The 20,216-nt window shown below is 42.2% G+C and overlaps 1 protein-coding gene across 4 annotated transcripts in view; it reads left to right on the forward strand.

Annotated features, from left to right (window-relative positions):
* LOC144592797 (frizzled-6-like) overlaps window positions 1–20,216 on the forward strand; it is a 50,889-nt gene that overhangs the window by 25,007 nt on the left and 5,666 nt on the right. For 2 of the 4 annotated variants that reach the window (XM_078397837.1, XM_078397835.1), the window contains 4 exons: window positions 13,436–13,632; window positions 15,592–16,609; window positions 18,242–18,390; window positions 19,079–19,489. In XM_078397837.1, coding sequence (XP_078253963.1) covers window positions 13,436–13,632; window positions 15,592–16,609; window positions 18,242–18,390; window positions 19,079–19,489 — 1,775 coding nt within the window. Of the gene's footprint in view, window positions 1–13,435; window positions 13,633–15,591; window positions 16,610–18,241; window positions 18,391–19,078; window positions 19,501–20,216 lie in introns of all 4 variants that reach the window. The other 2 variants (XM_078397838.1, XM_078397839.1) reach the window with 2 other exon arrangements.

Raw genomic sequence — 20,216 nt, forward strand, 5'->3', positions numbered from 1 at the left:
GAGCAAAATAATTTGTCCAAAGTAAGCTCATTGAGTCTAGTTTAGAGATACAGTGTGGAAACAGGCCCTTCGGTCCACTGAGTCCGCAACGACCCACAATCACCGGTACACTAGTTCTATTCTATGCACTAGGGACAACTTTTTAGAAGCCAACTAATCAACAAATGCAACTGATCTCCCGGTGGCCCAGCACTTTAACTCCCCCTCCTATTCCCAGTCTGACCTTTCTGTCATGGGCCTCCTCCAGTGCCATAGTGAGGCCCGCCGGAAATTGGAGGAGCAGCACCTCATATTTCGCCTGGGCAGTTTGCGGCCCGGTGGTATGAACGTCGACTTCTCCAACTTCAGATAGCTCCTCTGTCCCTCCCTTCCCCCCCTCCTCCCCAGATCTCCCTCTATCTTCCTGTCTCCACCTATATCCTTCCTTTGTCCCACCCCCGACATCGGTCTGAAGAAGGGTCTCGACCCGAAACGTCACCCATTCCTTCTCTCCCGAGATGCTGCCTGACCTGCTGAGTTACTCCAGCATTTTGTGAATTAATCAACAAACCTGTACGTCTTTGGAATGTGGGAGGAAACTGGAGCACCCGGAGAAAACGTCACAGGAAGAACATACAAGCTCTGTACAGGCAGCTCCCATAGTCAAGATTGAACTCGGGTCTCTGGCACTGTAAGGCTGCAATTCTACCACTGCGCCACTTGCTTGGTCAAGTGCGAAGTGTGAAAGGATTTGATAAATGCAAATTTTTGTCAACGTATCTTGATAGTGTTGTTGAAGTAACGGAGAAGATCAAAGAGGGAAATGGAGTTGACATGGGATATTGTGGAGTTCCACAAAACATTTGATAAGTTGACTTATGAACAGTAATGTAGTAATAACCAGATCATTTGATTTAGTGCCATCAGTTGAGAGGAGAATATTGACCATGATGGTGGGGAAAATTCTCTCCTTCAAAGTAGTGCCATGGGTCTTTGGTGTGCAAAGGCAGATTGTTGTTTCAGTATCTCAACTGAGAGGTGGCCCTTCCTTTGTTGAAGAATCCGTGAAAGCCACATTGGAGCAGAAAAAGTGTAGCTGATGTCCCAATCTGGACCTGAGCATATTGTACTTTTGCTGTTCCACAACCACTTGAAGTGATCATTTATTGTTACTGTCACAGGAATAAACTATATAGCTGAAAGCAGATTTATTGAAAAATTATTTTCAATGAAAATGTGAAGACTGTTATTTAAAAGGATGCTATAATAAACAAGAGCAGTATCAAATAAAATTTTGCACTTATGCTCAAAGTGGGATATTGGGATAGATAAACTCAAGCTTGGTTGTTGAAAGAAGTTTGAAGGGGGAGTGAGAAATTTAGGGAGGGAACACTAGCTGCAGGCCTTCAAGGTGTGGTAGTGATGAAAGTCAGAATTTAAGACCATTATTGAAGGAATGGGAGTCTAATGCAATGTAAACTTGTAGACAGAAAACAACAAGGATGTGCAGAGCTTCTGAAACAAAGCTGAGAATTTTATATTTAAGACTTTTCTCTCTCTCGGAGTTTAAAATGAGCTTGGCAAGCAACAGCCCAATGAGTTCAAACAAGCATTTGGTTTGAAAAAGAGCTGGGGAATTTTCAGAATTGCTTCAGGCTGAGTAAATCAAAAAAGGTGTGGTTGAAGGGGGAGTACATGGGTGAGATACTAAATGCGTATCTTGCATCCACCTTTATTTAAAAAAGGATGGCTCTTTTGAAGTCTCAGCAAAAGAAGACATAATTAAGATTCTACCTGGGTTAAACATTGATAAAGTGGAGATCCGAGAAATGCTAGCTGCAATTGAAATGGAAAATATACCTGGTCCAGATTAAATATACTTGGTCAGAGGACTGGCCACAATTTTCTAAATATCTACAAGTACTGAATGGAACCTGGGGATTGGTAAATTGCAAATGATGTACTGTTGCTCAAAAAAAGGTGTAGAGATAAATCCAGTGGCTATAAACCAGTCAGTTGTGATGGGCAGAGTTCTAGAAACCGTGACCATGGACAGAATTAGCAGTTGCTTGGTCAAGCGTGAATAGATTCCAGAAAAGGATTTGATAAATGCAAATTTTGGCAAAGTAACTTAATAGTATTTGTTGAAGTAACATAGAAGACTGAAGAGGGAAGTGGAATTGACATGGGATATTGTGGCGTTCCATACATTTGATACGGTGACTCGTATGGATTTGCCTTCAAGAATGAAGACCATGAACAACAAAAACTCTAGCATCGTGACCAGAACATTTTAGAAATTGCAGGGAACATTAGTAATGAATGGTTGTGAAAATCAAAAAAAATCTACAGATGCTGAACGTCTGAAATAAAAATAGAAAATGCTGGAGCACTCAGCAAATTAGGCAGCATCTGTGGAAAGCGGAATAGTTATCTTTTCAAGTGGAAGAGTCTGATTCAGGGCACTACATTTTAAGAAATATGTGATATGTCTGGAGGGGTTGCTGAAGAAATATGTTGATATTATTCCTGTGTGAGGGAATTTAATAATGTGTGCAGAATGAAGCAGCAGGGATTGTTTTCATTGGAACAGTGCACTTGGGAGAAAACATTAAAAAAAACCGACACTGAAGATAATTACAGGAATCGATGCTCTAATCTAGTCGTCCTTGAATTGAAATATCCAAGCAAGACAGTTGTTACTAAGATCTGTGAACTCCTGTTACTGCTCTCTCAGTGTAAGTCACTATTACTTTCAAATTTCAAACTCAGGATCAATCAAGGCCAATGTTGTTAATCTATTCTTTATCCCACATTGCTGCATTAAGGATGTCACCCAGATTCTATACTAAAGGATTGAAAACATTGCTTGCTGTTCTTTCAGCTCAGAGGACCAGACACAGCAGGCAAGGGATTTTCTTGCATTGCAGTCCTTGCCAAAGTGCCGGCACTCACAGGCTGCACTCGTGTAGTTCTTGGAGTTGCCTTTTGTACTGTTGAGCTGTTCATCAATTCCCAGCGGGCTCAATGCACTCAATGTGCAACTTGTGATCAACCATCACAGGAATATTTGCATGATCCCTTTATTCCAAGTCAATCGTGGCTAGCTTTCATCTCACAGGTGTGTAGCGGTAGAGTTGCTGCCATACAGCGCCAAAAACTCGGGTTTGATCCTGACCAAGGGTGCTATCTGTACGGAGTTGTACGATCTCCCCGTGACTTGCGTGGGTTTTCTCTGAGATCTTCCGTTTCCACCCATACTCCAAAGACGTACTGGTTTGTAGGTTAATTGGTCTGATATAAATGTAAAATTGTCCCTAGTGTAGGTTAGTGTTAATGTGCGGGGATCGCTGGTCAGCATGGATTCGGTGAGCTGAAGGGCCTGTTTCCGCGCTGTATCTCTAAACGAAACTAAAGGATTGCCGAAGAAAGAATTTTGGTTAATAAGAGAGATCCACTCTTCATGACTCAAAGTTGCAGTTGAGCACCATTATAACAAGAACGAGTTCACCATAAGGAAGTTATTGAAGAATGTGAGAGAGCGTAGAATAATAAATTGCAACTTGGAACATTCCAGGGCACCCCACATAGTCACTAGCTGGGGCCACATGCTCTCTCTCACAAGCTAACTATTCTTGCCACCTTAATCTTCAAGGCATAATATTGCAAGACGTTGGGATACATTCTTTGATGGCTCATGGGCATGATCATCAAGTGAAAACATTACCAGGATTGCAAAAAAAAAATGGAATGAGGGACAATGTCAAATGTGTGCGTGTGAGAGAGATTAAGAAGCAAAGATTGCTGAAAATCTGAATTAAAAACGGAAAATTCTGGAAATGCTCAGCAGATCAGGCAACATTTGTGGGGAGAGATGCACGTGTATTGTTTCAGTTCTGATGAAGCCATTAATTTGTTACATTCATTTTTGGTCCTCATTAGATGCTGCCTAATATGCCAAGTGTCATCGTCCCTTATTATGAGTAGAAAAATAGGTTGTTTAGAGAGGCAGAAGAAACCGCAGATGATAAAATCTAGAGTGAATAAAGGAGAGCTGCTGGTGGAACTCAGCGGCTTAGGCAGCATCTGTAGGGCGGCACGGTGGCGCAGCGGTAGAGCTGCTGCCTTACAGCGAATGCAGCGCCGGAGACTCGGGTTCGATCCTGACTACGGGCGCTGTCTGTACGGAGTTTGTACGTTCTCCCCGTGACCTGCGTGGGTTTTCTCCGAGATCTTCGGTTTCCTCCCACGTTCCAAAGATGTACAGGTATGTAGGTCAATTGACTGGGTAAATGCAAAAATTGTCCCTAGTGTGTGTAGGATTGTGTTAATGTGCGAGGATCGCTGGGCGGCACGGACTCGGTGGGCCGAATGGCCTGTTTCCGCGCTGTATCTCTAAATCTAAAAATAAAGAAATCTGTGGAGTAAAATGGACAGTTGATTTGGACAAGGGGATTGCAGGCTTCATGGTCAAGTTTGCAGATGATACAAAAATAGGTGGAGGGGCAAATAGTGTTGAGAAAGCAGGGACTCTGCGGAAGGACTTGGACAGGTTGGGAGTGTGGGCAGAGAAGTGGCAGATGGAATATAGTATAGCAAAGTGTGGAATCATACAATATGGTAGTAGGAATAAAGGCATAGACTATTTTCTAAATGGGGAGAGAATCCAGAAATCGGAGGTTCAAAGGGACTTGGGAGTGCTGGTGCAGGATTCCCAAAAGGTTAATCTGCAAGTTGAATGGGTAGTAAAGAAACCAAACGCAATGCTTACATTTATTTTGAGAGGGCTTGTAAATAAAAGCAGGGAAGTCATGCTGAGGCTCTATAAGGCGCTGGTAAGGCCGCATTTGGAATATTGTGAGCAATTTTTGGCACCATATCTGAGGAAGGATGAGCTGGCTCTGGAGAGGGTCCAGAGGGGGTTTACAAGAATGATCCCAGGAATGAGTAGGTTAACCTATGATGAGCATTTATCGGCACTGGGCCTGTACTCGCTGGAGTTTAGAAGAATGAGGGGGGACCTCTGAAACATACAAAATCGTTAAAGGCTTGGATAGAGTGTATGTGGAGAGGATGTTTCCACTAGTGGGAGAGTCTTGAACAAGAGGTCATAGCCTCAGAATTAAAGGACGTTCTTTTAGGAACAAGATGAGGAGAAATTTCATTGGGTGGTGAATCTGTGGAATTCTTTGCTACAAAAGGCTGTGGAGGCCAAGTCAGTGGATATTTTTAAGGTAGAGATAAATAGATTCTTGATTTGTACAGGTGTCAGAGGTCATGGCGAGAAGGCAGCAGAATGGGGTTAAGAGGGAGAGATAGATCAGCCATGATTGAATGGTCGAGTTGACATGATGGACGAATGGCCTAATTCTGCTCCAATCTTTTATCTTATGATGTTTTTGGTCGAGATCCTTCGTCTGGACTGAAAGAGTACAGGGCAGATAGTTAGTGTAAAGAGGTGAGGGACGAGTAACGAGTGATAGTTGGGTACAGGTGTGGGAAGGGAGGGTGGAAAAAGCAACAGAGGCCATGAGATGATCAGTGGGAACGCAAGGTTGCAGATTCTGCAGTCGTCCATAAAATGGACAGGAGAGGTTGTGAGAATGAAAGATTATGCGCAGATGGGAGCATAGTGTGAATGTTAGAAGATCCAGCAACTGCTTTATTAAGTGTTGAACTCTCACTTCCACATTTTTTTCAAAATTGTGTTACTATTTGTGCACTCCTGCAGATCTGTAGTCCTTCCAGACATCTCCCTGGCAACCTCCTATTATAAGCATCTGGCTTTGGTTCTTTAAGGTCTCCATGGCCCTCAAGCAGTCTTAGCATCCCTCGCAACCAATGTGTTCAATGAACCTGGGACTTTGGTAGCCCCACTAACACTGCAGGAACCATTGTTTACAAAGCACCTCTGGCCTAGTTGTGGCAGATTTGCATTGTGGCAGCTGAATTTGATGCCATTCATATTTCTCAGTTTAGTCATGTCTGTACAATTGTTCCTTGAATTTCATTTCCACAGTGAATAAATTCTTATTTTGCATTTGCAGTTGTTTTCTTTTGTTTTCATTACTTTTATTTTAATTTTCCACTAAACTGCCACCAAATTTTGTTTCAGGTTTCTGTAATATCTTTATTTCGGACCTAACCATATTATGCCTTTTAATTTGAACCTATTGTCTTGATCATTCTTCCCTTGGTGATTGCTTAATGTAAGATTACTAATTAATTAATGTTGTCTCATTTCTAATTATTTAAAATAGTGTATACTTGGAATGAATTTTTGACATTAGATTAAAAAAGTCATAGAACAATAAGTGGTCAAAAGTCTTGTCGTTTTTTGTTTTATAAAGAAGCAGTGTATGATCTGATCCTTTTCAGCACTGAGTAAGTTTCAAACACTCCTGGTTACGCTAAGTAACCAGAAGCATGTCTAGGCAAACTCTTTTGTGAATTTAAGAATTATTCTTAATGATTCTTTGGGATCGGTGTGGTAATGTATCAAAATAGACTTCTTTAAGAGAAGTGGTTTGTTACAACATGTATACACACGTTTTGTTTCTAACAACCTTAGTCTTGTATGAAATGTTGAACACTCAGGATAAAACAGTTTTCTTGAAGGCAGTAGTTCACCTTTCTGCTTTACATCATTGTTCTTTAGAATTTCAGTCATGTCATCTAACTTTCAGAGCACATTTATTTTATTTCAGTGTTTCATGTGCTATTTGAATGTTTACAGGAAAGATTTAAAGGAGGAGAAATAGCTTATGAACTGTAGTATTGTGTCGAATTACATACAGTCTATTGAATGAAACAAGTTTAAAATCAATTAGCTAATCTTTAGCTTTTGAGCTATTTCTAAGGCATAATTGTGGGCTCCGAACAATTATGACTGGAGTACTGTTATCCAGAAAATTAGATTCCATTGGTTTTAGAGCACCCCTTCCGAATTTGGCGGAAAGTTTCCGTTTTCTTGTATCATTTCCGCCATTCCGATTTCACCTCACATTTTTTCGTAAAACAGTCGGTAATTGCAATTTGTCATTTCGGCTGCTGGAGATCGCTAGGGGTTCTGCGAGAAATCCCCCGCGCCATGGAAGTCTCCCCGAAAATGTGGCGCCCAGACTGGGCAAGGCAGCTAATCTCGATCTCATCGGGACTTCCATGGCCGATCGGTGGGTTGAATTTGCAACCTGCGGCCGGGGCTCTGGAACTCCAGCCCAGCTGTTGCCATAACTATCCCCATGGTTATCCTCCTTGGCCGGTTGGATAAACCAGCAAAGCACTGGAACCAAGAGTGCCAGAAAATCAGTGGTGGAACTGTAATGAGTAAATATTAAATTTAAGTGCAAGATTATATAAGTACATATAATATAAAACAGCAGAAAAGCCAATTACCACCTTTTTGTGCTGATTATCAATTAATGTGCCAATTTACTTCAAGTACTTCTGTATGCTTAGTCGAGTCGCATATATCAACTCTTTCTTCATAACTTATACATTTTATGACCATTGTTCTTTTATTCAATGGGATGTGTAAAGAAAAAGCAAAATAGAAAAAACAAAACAAAACAAGTTTTTCTTTGTGTTGCAAAAACTATTTCTGTTCAATTAACTTTCTATAAATAGCAGAATATACTCATGATAGGCCTGGCATTGTACACGTAGTCCAAGAACTACAGACTGTTGGAAATAATAGTTGTTTTTCGCACATGAATGTAGCGCACCGCATATGCACATTTGGCGTGCATTTTTTCCCCTGAAAAGTTGCATTACGCGCCATACTATGAATTTTGATGTAAAATCTTGAATTTTGGACATCAAAATTATGAATTTGTAAAATCAAATGTTGGGAGGTCTGTTAGAGTCATTTAGCACGGAAACAGCTCCTTTGGCCCAAATTGCCCACCCCGATCACAATGCCCACCTGCACTAGTCTCATCTGTCCACATTTGCCCCATATCCTTCTAAACCTTTCCCATCCGTGTGCCATACCCAAATGTCTTTTAAATGTTGTAATAATACCTGCCTCAACTACCTCCTCTGGCAGCTCATTCCCTATACCCATCATCTTCTGTGTGAAAAAGTTGCCCCTCAGGATCCTGTTAAATCATTCCCATCTCACCTTAAACCTATGTCCCCTGGTTCTTTGTTCCCCTACTCTGAGCATTTACCTGATGTATTCCCCTCATGATATTATACATTATCCTCTTATCCTCCTTCACTCCAAGGAGTATAGTCCTAGGCTGCCCAACGTCTCTCTATAGCTCAGGCGCTCAAGTTCCAGCAACATCCTTGTAAATCTTCTCTGCACTTTGTCCAGCTTAACTATATCATTCCATTAACAGGGTGACCACAACTGAACACAATACTCCAAATGTTGGCTCACCAATGTCTTGTATAACTGTAACATAATATCCCAACTTCTATACTCAATATCATATCATATCATATATATACAGCCGGAAACAGGCCTTTTCGGCCCTCCAAGTCCGTGCCGCCCAGCGATCCCCGCACATTAACACTATGCTACACCCACTAGGGACAATTTTTTACATTTACCCAGCCAATTAACCTACATACCTGTACGTCTTTGGCGTGTGGGAGGAAACCGAAGATCTCGGAGAAAACCCACGCAGGTCACGGGGAGAACGTACAAAGTCCTTACAGTGCTGCACCCGTAGTCAGGATCGAACCTGAGTCTCCGGCGCTGCATTCGCTGTAAAGCAGCAACTCTACCGCTGCGCTACCTGACTGAAGAAGGCCAATGTACTGAAATCCGCCTTGACCATCCTATCTACCCGTGATGCTTATTTCAAGGAACTATGTACCTGCACTCTTAGATTCCTCTGCTCTGCAGCACTCCTCAGGGCCTTATTCATTGGTTTTCTTGATAGAGAAATTTAAATCCATTTAGAAATTTCCAGAAAGTAAATGTTAATTTTTCTTATTTTAAAATTATACACTTTTGAAATGCTGAAGGTGTTCATAAAGTCAATTTAATGTTATTTCACTAGAATAAAAGTACCATTTCAAGTATATCATTACAAGTCTTGGAAAGCATGCTGGTTTGTAAGGGCGCATATTTGTAATAAGACACTGCATTATGTTGAAAGGTGATAGTGTATGCTGGAGAGGGTAAAGAGTTGGAGAGAAAAAATACCTGTTTTATCTGTACAGTACTGTATTTAAAAGGCAGAATTTCTGCTGAGAATGGGGTAAACCAGTTGATTGAGTTTCAAGTTTGAAAGAATTTTATTTTTAAACTGGTCATATAGTACAAGATTAACAGATTGGGAGTGGCAGATTGGTGGTTGTGAACAATACATCTTTTCCTCCTGAACTGAACAGGAAGGATGTGTGGAATGCCAGCTCTGCTGCTCGTCGTGTAGTGATGGTTATTCAATTCCTCACTTCATGGTAGTTCAGATTAATATTTCACCCTTAAAAGAATGCTAATGAGAAAATGACACCAAGATTCACTGGCTTTTGTGAAAGGGTTTGGGTGACTATCAGCAGTTACTACCATTTGAAGTTTCTGAATTTCCGATTTCAGTCTGGCATGACTAATTAAAATGTAACTGCGAGATTGATTAACATTAAGAACATTCAAAGTTAGTGATTAAGATTGTTAGTTGTAGCATTCACAGCAACAAGAGGAATTGTGAAACGACTAAAGTTTGCTGATGAGATTCTGAATTTAATTTTTAGCAAAATCTTTGTAGTTTGTGTTGGTCAATTTATGAATATGAATACCGAAAAAAACAACTTGTAAGTGATATATATCATAGGCAAGGCACCTATTTTCAGATTCGACAGATGAATAACTAAAATATGATTTATAAAGCACTGGTAAAATCATACAAATCCACATTAATAGGACAATTATCTTGTGGCTCACAGCACAGATTAAAATGTTTTATTTTAAACTTGCTTACGTTTTTACTCTGCGTGTTATATCTGTATGTACTCATTAATTACCTAGGAACGCCAATTACTATTTCTGAGGATGCTTATGTCAAGATCAAGTTGTTCCTGTTACAATGTCTCACTCACAATTTTATGGTATCTTTTTACATTGAAAATTGTAATCAAGCTGCCTTTACAAATGCACTGTAATTAAACCTTTGGCCAGTAGTTATTTTTCCTGGTTCTTTGGCCCACACTGCAGATAAATTATTATGTTTTCTCTTATACCACATCTCCTCCTCTCGAAATGATCCAGACTTCTCATTAAATTGTACAACTAAATTAAAAAAGGTAAGATTTATAGAATTTAATTTTGGAATGGAATACTATCTGTGGTTCTTGAGCCATCATCCATTTTTTCTTCACCTAAAGCAATATTTCTGAACACTTTGTTCAATGTCATTGGAAAATGTGTGCACTGAGCCCAATCTGAGCTTCGTCAGCAAAATTCCAATAGCAATACGGACTGGCCAGCTTCGCCAGTGTTAAGTGTTGAACTCTGTTTAAAGACAGTGGGCTTTAACAGCTGATAGATCTCCCCCACAGGGATATCCTTGTACCTCAGGGCTGCCCTCTACCTCAGAGGACGGATGCCTCCTTCATTGTTCCTCACAAGCCTTGGGGGCACGAAGACATCAGCCACAGAGGAGGTCCCTGCCTCCGCTGCATCTGTTCCCTTCCCCATCCCCTGGTCCATCCCAGGGCCAGCAGGCCCCCATGGTTAGATCCGGGGTCAGATGCAAGCCCCTGACAATCAACAAACCACTTGGTGTTTTATTTTATTTTTTGCCCTCCTCGCACGTGACATGCTCTACCCCACTGTCCACTGTCCCTGGGGGCAGGGTGGGGAGGAGGGTTAACAGTACCATCCTGGGGCACCGAGGCAGAAGTTGCGGCCCAGAGACTAGGACAGACTTTTACACCCCTTTACAGGCATGATACCGCACACGGTCCAAGGTCCAGATAGAAACCCCCCTCCCCTTTAAACTGGACATCAAAATGGCTCTCGGCTGCATGGAGAGCTGGCTGTGAAATGAAAGGACTTGAGGGAGGCTGCTCTCCTGAAGACCAACCGGGTTCGAGGTGATATCTGACCCAACCTCCCCCAGAGGGCAGAGATGGGGGAGCAAGAGCTCATTGGGTATGAATAGCTTGACATTGGAGAGTATTACACTTTGTATCATGGCCTGCATTGGGTCCACTGGCAGGAAACACCACCCACCGAGATCCCCCTACTCGGGGCCAGGGACGCCTCCTGGAAGAACATCGCCTTTCCTGACGTCTTTGAGGCTGCAACAATGGTTGAAGTACCAACAACTCCAACTGTTGCCTTTACACAGCCATTAATACTCATGCCAGGGTGCCCATGGCTTTTAACGCCACTCCTGAAGTTTTACATTGTGACCGAGATATAGTACATGAGGTGCCAGCTACACCCGCATGGCTCGACTGAGCACCCACATGAGATTGGCCATTTTATAGTCACAAAACAGTACCAAGTACCTTTCTGCAGATCATAGTCCTGGTGAGATAGTGAACAGTGGGTTTTGTCCAGGAATGCAAGGAATGTGCCTTGTATATGTTGTTTCAACAACAAGCCTGCAGGTACACCGCAAGTCTAGCCTGGGCCCCACGAAACTTCGAGATGCCCCCTGAACTTCCAGCACCCGACTGACCTTGGTGAAACGAAACAGGGTAGGGAGGGAGTTCATCGATGTCTGATTTCCAAAGCTACTTTTCCCTATAATAACACACCACCTCCATGCACACTTGTAAACTGAACAAATGTTGTTTAAGCATTGCTATATCTGTGTTAATCCATTTCCCTTATTTATGGTTTTTTTAGCCACAAAGACTGCAGAGGAAGAAAATCTAAAAGTTAATTAGCCTGAAAACTTAATTGTGTTTCTCTCTCTCTCTCTCTCTCTCTCTCTCTCTCTCCAGGTTCAGCCTGTTATTTACAGCACTTTTCTATTTTTATTCCTTTCTTTGTCTATGGCTAAGCTTGTCTTTGTCCAAGCTTGATGTCCAAGACCTGAAATTCAAGGTTCTTAATAAATTCAATACAAGTTGAACACTGATTTCCCTGCAATCCGGACAAAATTACGAGAGCACCGTTGAAATTCCCTGATTGCCCCAGAGATGGCGCTGCGAGTAGCAAGTGCTCTTTCCAGTCATGTTCCTCCGTAGTTAAAGAATCAACAATGTTCTTAATCTTCTCTCCTAACTGTTTCACAAAGACAATGCAGTAAACCCTCACAGATACCGGGTATAGCAGATGGACCTGCCGACCCATGTTCGACTCACACTGGCCGTTTAAAGCCCTGGTGTCCGATCCCAATCCTGACTCGCATGGTGCACCAGCGAGCTCTTCTTCACCCCCCGCATGATCTGGTGACATGGCTGTTGCTGCTGTTCACAATGTAGCCTCCGTGGGCAGGGCTTTCTTCGCCACCATTGACAGAATGCGCTCGGTCACCGTGAGGTTTCCTTCCTTCTCATCTGCTGTCGCTTCCAAGGTGGAGTATGTCAGCGACTACGGAGGTGAAGGAGGAGGCGGCAGTGGTGGGAGAAGGAAAGAGGCGAAGAGGCCGACTGGACTGTGCGACAGGAGAAGCAGGCAACAAAGCCTCCGCCGACAGCAAGAAGCAGCGGCCACTGGGAGGGGTGGGACCCCCACGGTGAACGAACTCGTTCTGTCAGTGGTGGCGACCGCCTGAAGAAAGCCCTGTCCCCAGGGGCTACAACGTGAGCCACGACAACAGCCATGTCACCGGACCTTGCAGTGTGTGAAGAAGGACTTACTGGTGCACCTTACAAGTTGGGAGTAGGGTCAGAAGCCAGGGCTCTAAACAGCTGGGAAGTCAGTAGGAGCCGGGGATGGGTTGGCAGGCCATTCCATTCTCATTCAGTTTACATTTTATATTTGTATTATTTAAATCTCCAGCACTCCATGGTGCTTTAGAGACACGGGAGGGGGTGTCATTAGCGGGCCAGGGGTGTATTGTAGTTTCATTATCAAGTGATCTCTGTTGGTCCAGAAAGACTCTGGAATCGAGGGAGCTGGAAAATCGCACTCAACCTGCACTAAACTACATCTAAGGTTTTCTTCTAAACTATTCTCTTCCAAACTTGTAATTAAGAATGGTTCTAGGGGAGGACAATTTACTTGGTCTGTTAAATAATCCTTCCCTTTGAAAGAAACACAAGAGACTGCAGATGTTGGAATCTTGAGCACAATTCAAACTGCTGGAGGAACTCAACAGGCCAACCAGCATCTGTGGATGGAAATGGACAGATGATGTTTTGGGTCAAGGTCCTTCGTTGGACTCCATTCTGATTTATTTTTTTGTGGTGCAATATGGGTGCACAAAGATGTGAAGTGCAATTGCTTTATGTTTTTTGGTAATTCACAATGTGAAGGTTGTGATATTATCCACCAGCAATTGCGTGACCACACATACTATAATTCTCCTGTCTCCTCTTGCAGCCTTTCCAGCCTCTTATCAATCTGCATTGTTCACCGGATGTGAAAGGGTTTCTGTGCAGTGCCTTCGTGCCGGCCTGCACTGAAGAACTTTGGATTGACCAGCCTTGTCAAAAGCTTTGTGAGAAGGTTTTCCAGGACTGTGAAAAGCACATCAAGACGTTTGGGATCACGTGGCCAGAGGAGCTACAGTGTGATCGGTAAGAGGAGTTGGAGTAGTACTTGACCTAAGTTACGTGATGGTGGGGAAGGGAGAATGAAGCATGGAAGTAAAGTTTGAGCAAACACAGGCTCAGTGCACTGCTTCACTCTCAGCCCAGCTTCAACCTTTTTTATCCCATTCATTCCCAATATGCCTATTTTATCTCTGAGACATTTGCCATCATTTGAACCAGCCTCCTGAGCTATAACCAATCTCTCACTTATGCCCCAGTAAAAACACAGCTCTTCGTGTCCATCGCCTTGTGTTCTTCGCCGACCTTCATGATTGCTTACTTGACGGATAATAATAAATCGGATAGGGGAGTTCTGAAATCAACCATTTCGTAGGTTTAGATTATAGTATTTGTGTGATGCCATGGATCCTGGCCTTCAAATCCACTGCACTTATTATTGATATTAGTTTATTATTGTCACGTACCGAGATACAGTGAAATACATTTTTTGCATGCTATCCAGGCAAATCATACTGTACATTAATGCAATGAAACCACACATGAGTGCAACAGGTATTGCAAAAGAAGGAAAGTGCAGAATACAGTGTTACAGAGAAAATGCAAACAAAAAAGTGCAAGGGCTGCCAAGGGTTAGATTGGGAGATCGGGAATATTGAGATCAGGGAATGTCTATGGCTACAATCAATCTCTGTTTTTCCATTGCACTTTGAATTGTTGTGACTCTGGAATTTCCTTCGATATTTCACTTTTTTCCATTGGCAGTTTTCTAAAACATTAGTGCTGAGGAAATTTAATTTCATGTTGCTGTTATTGTCATTGTTGGATTGAATTTATTTTTCTGGAGTAGAATGCAGTTTCAGCCATTTTCAGATTATTATGCGTCACTCTGGAAATTCATATAGCTGCTTTTGATTGTAAGTCCCCCTCAAACCCAAGATAATTTCTATGTCAGGGAAAAATTGGAGTACATGCAATTATTACACAGTGTAATAGGTGGCAGATTTTCAATTTTGAAAGTTTGCGACTGAAGTTTGCATCGAAGAGTGAGGGGGATCTCAATGAAACGATCAATTCTATGTTCACTTGATCCACCTTCTTGAGTGCATGTGATTTTTCTAAGCTAAAACAACTACCCTTTCTATGAAGATACTGTAGAGATCAGGATGCATCACAACATGGTTCAGGAACGGCTCTATCCAAGACCGCAAGCAATTGCAGAAAATTGTGAATGCGGCCCAGACCATCACACAAACCAACCTCCCTTCCATTGATTCCACTTACACCTCACAATGCCTCGGCAAGGCCACCTGTTAATCAAGGACGAGTCGCACCCTGGCCACTTCCACTTCTTCTCTCTCCCCTCAGGCAAGAGGTATAGAAGTGTGACAATGCATATCTTCACATTCAGGGACAGCTTCTGCCCAACTGTTATCAGGCAACTGAACCATCCCACCACACAAAGAGCAGTGCTGAATTCCACCTCATTGCAGACCCTCGGACTATCTTTGAACAGACTTTATTGGCTTTATCTTGCACTAAACGTTATTCAGGTTATTCCTTTATCTGTACACAGTGGATGGCTTGATTGTAGTCATGCATTGTCTTTCCGCTGATTGGTTAGCATGCAACAAAAGCTTTTCACTTTTCCTCAGTACATGTGACAATAAACAAAACTAAAGTAAACTAAGATACCTAGCTTCATCCTGGTTTCTTCTGTTATTAGCCTTTTGACCAGGGGAGAATTCAAATGAAGAAGAATTAATTGAACAACAGAAGATAAAATTAGTTCATTTGGGGCACCAGATAAGAATAAAATAAGATCTATAAGTAGAATTTGGGTTTCCAGTTGGGATGTAATTTCATAAAATAAATACAAAATAAAGGAAGTACTTAAAATTTCTGCTGGTCTTTGATTACATGGGTGTTATTTGAATTTTAACTTTATTTTTTAAGTAAGTTTGACGTGATTTCTTTCATTTCAAGGTTGGTAGATTGTGTTGATGGCCACCACTCTTCAGCAGTAGCTTCAACTTCAAGATCAGTTACAGAGAAGACATCACAAATGGTGGTGAAGGATTATGGATTTTGGTGTCCACGACCTCTGAAGAACCCGACTGGTCATGGCAGTTCGTTTCTTGGCGTAGATGACTGTTTGCCGCCATGTCCTAACATGTACTTCAAAGAAGATGAACTGAACTTTGCTAAGTATTTCATTGGAGTTGTTTCCATGTTTTGTCTGTGTTCGACACTCTTTACATTCTTGACTTTTCTTATCGATGTCAGAAGATTTCGCTACCCTGAGCGACCTATCATTTTCTATGCCGTGTCCTATAGCATGGTGTCTCTAATGTACTTTATTGGTTTCATTGCTGGTAATAACATAGTCTGTAACAAGGCTGATGAGAAATTGGGTACCATGGAAACAGTTGTCATCGGTGCACAGAACAAGGGATGCACGCTCCTTTTTATGTTGCTATATTTCTTTACCATGTCAGGAACTGTGTGGTGGGTGATTTTGACCATAACCTGGTTCCTGGCAGCTGGACTGAAATGGAGTTGTGAAGCCATTGAACAGAAAGCTTTGTGGTACCATTCTGTTGCTTGGGGAATGCCTGGAATATTCACAATAATGCTGCTGGCCTTGAACAAAGTTGAAGGCGACAATATCAGTGGTGTATGCTTTGTTGGACTGTATGATTTGAATGCTTTGCGTTATTTTATCCTGATACCACTGTGCCTCTGTGTGGTCGTGGGATTGTCCCTTTTGTTGGCAGGAATTATTTCCTTGAATCGTGTACGGCAAGTGATCCAAAATGATGGAAGAAATCAGGAGAAGTTGAAGAAATTTATGATTCGAATTGGTGTTTTTAGCGGGCTGTACTTGGTGCCATTGGTTGCTCTCCTGGGATGTTATATTTATGAGCAAGCTCTTCGGACAACTTGGGAAACTACGTGGGTTCATGATTACTGTCAAGATTATCCCATTCCATGTCCCAACCAGGTACTTCCAATAGCCTACTCTTTAAAAAACTTCTTAAATATTTTAAATGTTCATCATATGTCACTGAAGTATTTTTGCTCAGAAATTAAATGGTGTTTACCTTGATCGGAGAGAATTGAGGCCTTCATTTCTCATCCAAGTGTTTTGAAGTAGTAATGAGGTGGGCAATAATCAATAGAACAGTAACAGTTGTGATCTTCTGTGGCCAGTTTTTAAATGAATCCATAGACATCTGTATGGACTATTTTAATTTGAATAAACATGCAGGAGTAGAATAAAGAACATGGATCAGCTTAATTTCAGTGCCACTATATTGTAGTGGTCTCTATCAAGTATGCTGGAAACTGAACTGTGTGGTTATTTTGGTTTATTTGTCTTAACATTTTGGATAAAAAATACCACATGAATTATTCTTGTTAATGTTTTTGTGCAAATGAGCAGAGGTCAAACCATTTGCTGTGTAAACGCTCATTTATTTGCCTCTGTCATGAAGGCTGCAAATATCCAGGAAGATAGGTGATTTATCAAGCATGTGACAGAAACAACAGCAACTGAAAATTATACAATTCTTTTAATTACCTTGGAGAAAATGCTCTATTTCTCCAAGTTATGCCATTTCTCTGTAGCCCCTGCCAAAGTTAGAGCACGAGACCAGAAGAATCTTTGGCGGGAATTTTCGTTGTTGTTTTCTGCAGGCATTATATGAAACTTAACTGTGTCATCATAATCTTCTTGTGGATTCTTCTTACTGATAACAGTATAACAGAATATAACAGAGCTTTATTTGTCATTCGGTACCGAAGTACCGAACAAAACTACATAGCAGTCATAGAAAAAAAGAACACAAGACACATAGCCCCAACACAAACGTCCATCACAGTTACTCCAAACACCCGCTCACTGTGATGGAGGCAACAAAACTTCCACTCTCTTCCCCACGCCCACGGACAGACAGCTCGTCCCCGACCGACCCGCACAGTCCCCGCAAGGGGATGGAGGTCCCCGCGGCCGAATCGTACCGGGCGCTGAAACGTCTCACGGCCGAGCCGGGCGATGAAAGGCCCCGCGACCAAGCCTTGCGCAGCTAAGTCCCGTGGCCGAGCCGAACCGGGCGATGTTAAGTCCCGCGGCCGAGCTGCACCGGGCGATGTAAAGTCCCGCGGCCGAGCCGCACCGGGCGATGTTAAGTCCCGCGGCCGAGCCGCACCGGGCACTGTTAAGTCCAGCGGCCAAGCCGCACCGGGCGATATAAAGTCCAGCGGCCGAGCCGCACCGGGCAATGTTAGGACCCGCAGCCGAGCCTCACCCCGCGCCGTGAGGAAGAGAAAAGTTTCCCCCACCCACACCACCACCCCCCACACATACATAACCAAAAAAAAATACAAAAACCATCCCAACACCGACACACAACAAAAAAAAAGGAAAAAAGACGAACAGACTGCTAGCGAGCCGCAGCCGTTAGGCGCCGCCACTTCCGCCACTTTGTAATCTTCCATCCAGGTTAAAATATGGATAGTTTTGTTGTATTATGGTAATTTATGTTGAGTGGCATAGAATTTTAATTAAAGTGACAGTGCTTGCTCGTCTTCCTGAATATTTTGATGTAATAATTTTTTGTGCATTTTTATTCAGGTAGAGACTCTGACAAGACCTGATTTGTCTCTTTTTATGATGAAATACCTGATGACTCTAATTGTCGGTATACCAGCAGTATTTTGGGTTGGCAGCAGGAAGACCTGTTCTGAATGGGCCAATTTCTTCCAGAGAGCTCGCAAGCGAGAGTAAGACCACCTTTTTTTTATTTTAGTGAAATGTACTTACTATACATGGGGAAGAGTAGAATAATTGGGGTGGGGTTTGGATGGGGTAGGTTTTGGGTGGGGGTGGGGTGATTGCTCTGCAGTGAGGGAGGTTTAGGGCAGCAATGGACGTGTTCATTGAACAGTTGCTCTGTTCACCCATTGGAGCTATTAAAGGAGAACAAGTTGCTTCTCGATGTGATAGATAAAACCTCCAGACTTCTTTTATCCTCCAAACAATTTGAAATCACTGCGAACTGCTGGAGGAACTGCAGAGGGGTTCCAAACCAAAATGTCATCTGTCCATTTCCTTCCAGATGCTGCTTGACGAGCTGAGCCCCTCCTGCAGTTTATTTTATAATTTCAAATCACTACTGCTTTTCACAATGTTTTATCTTATGAGCTAAATATAGTAACAATTAGAGAGTTAACTGATATTTCTTCATTTGGTTTTATACAACGTTTCATAATTATTGTCTCTGCAAAGATACACAAATGAGTTGATTTATTAAATTATTTCACAGTATGACATGGGAGGTTTGAATTGTGATTTTGAGGAATTCTAGTACAGCAGCATAATCATCACGCTTAACCTCTGATTTTCAAAGAATTGATTTTGTTGAAGCAATGTCTGTCTTTTCTGAATGCTCTCGTACCTCCATCTCTTTAGCCCGATAACGGAAAGCCGCAGGGTGCTGCAGGAGTCCTGTGAATTTTTCCTAAAGCACAATTCCAAAGTCCAGCACAAAAAGAAACATAAGTCAAGTTCCCATAAACTCAGGGTCATCTCCAAATCCATGGGGACATCCACCATAGGTGTGGCAAGTCATGGGACCTCCTTGCTTGCAGCAGGCCCAGGATCACTTTCAAAAGCAAAGCCTTTTCTTGAAGTCAGCGAGCATGATGCTCTCCTGCCTGAAATGCCTTTGACATTGAATGTCTCGACTGGCAAACAAGCTTCAGTAAGTATATTGGGCCTCACAATGTCTGCTGACTTACAAGAGAAAAGAAATGAAGAGGACAAGAATTCCGGTGGAATAAGCATCCAGTCTGAAAGCTTACAGCGTGTCCCAGATGGAAGGTGAGGAACAGGTGATTTACTGTATGATTTATTGATTGCAGCTGTAGTAAATTAATGTAATGAAATTTACTCTTAATCATCATAACACTCAAGACTGGGGATCAAATGTTATCTTCTGAAGTTTGGAAATAAATTTGAAATGACTGGTTTATTGTTTGATTCAGTGATGAATTTCACTGCTTGTGGGATGTTAGTTAAAGTTGTTGCAGCCTGGATTGTCTTGCTGCCAGCTTGAATGGTCTTGCTTCTAAACTGTACCTGCCTCACTGCTGGACCGGGCTACTTCTCTACCTCAGTATCTCTAGGTCTGCTGTTTCTTTGGAACTGAAAATTGATGTACCAATTCCACTTCTCAGTCACAATGCATTGCATTGTATCCTGCGACTTGGTCTGGAATGGCCAGTAGGGGGCATGCCATGCAACCATTATGCAGTCTTCTGACAGTCTGAAGCAGCTTTATTGCCCTAAATTAAATTTAAGTTAGTTCATAATTTGAAGTAATCAATAGAGGAAAGTTAGAATTTTAATTTTTTTTAATTGATGCTGAAAAGTTTATTATGGCATACAGGTAGCTGCTGAAATCGACCATAATTTAATTTCAATAGGAAAAAAAACTGCAGATGCTGGTTTAAATTGAAGGAAGACACAAAATGCTCGAGTAACTCAGCGGGTCAGGCAGCATCTTGGGAGAGGAGTGGGTGACGTTTCGGGTCGAGACCTTCTTCAG

This window comes from Rhinoraja longicauda, chromosome 4 (genome assembly GCF_053455715.1).
Source record: "Rhinoraja longicauda isolate Sanriku21f chromosome 4, sRhiLon1.1, whole genome shotgun sequence".
NCBI lineage: Eukaryota > Metazoa > Chordata > Chondrichthyes > Rajiformes > Arhynchobatidae > Rhinoraja > Rhinoraja longicauda.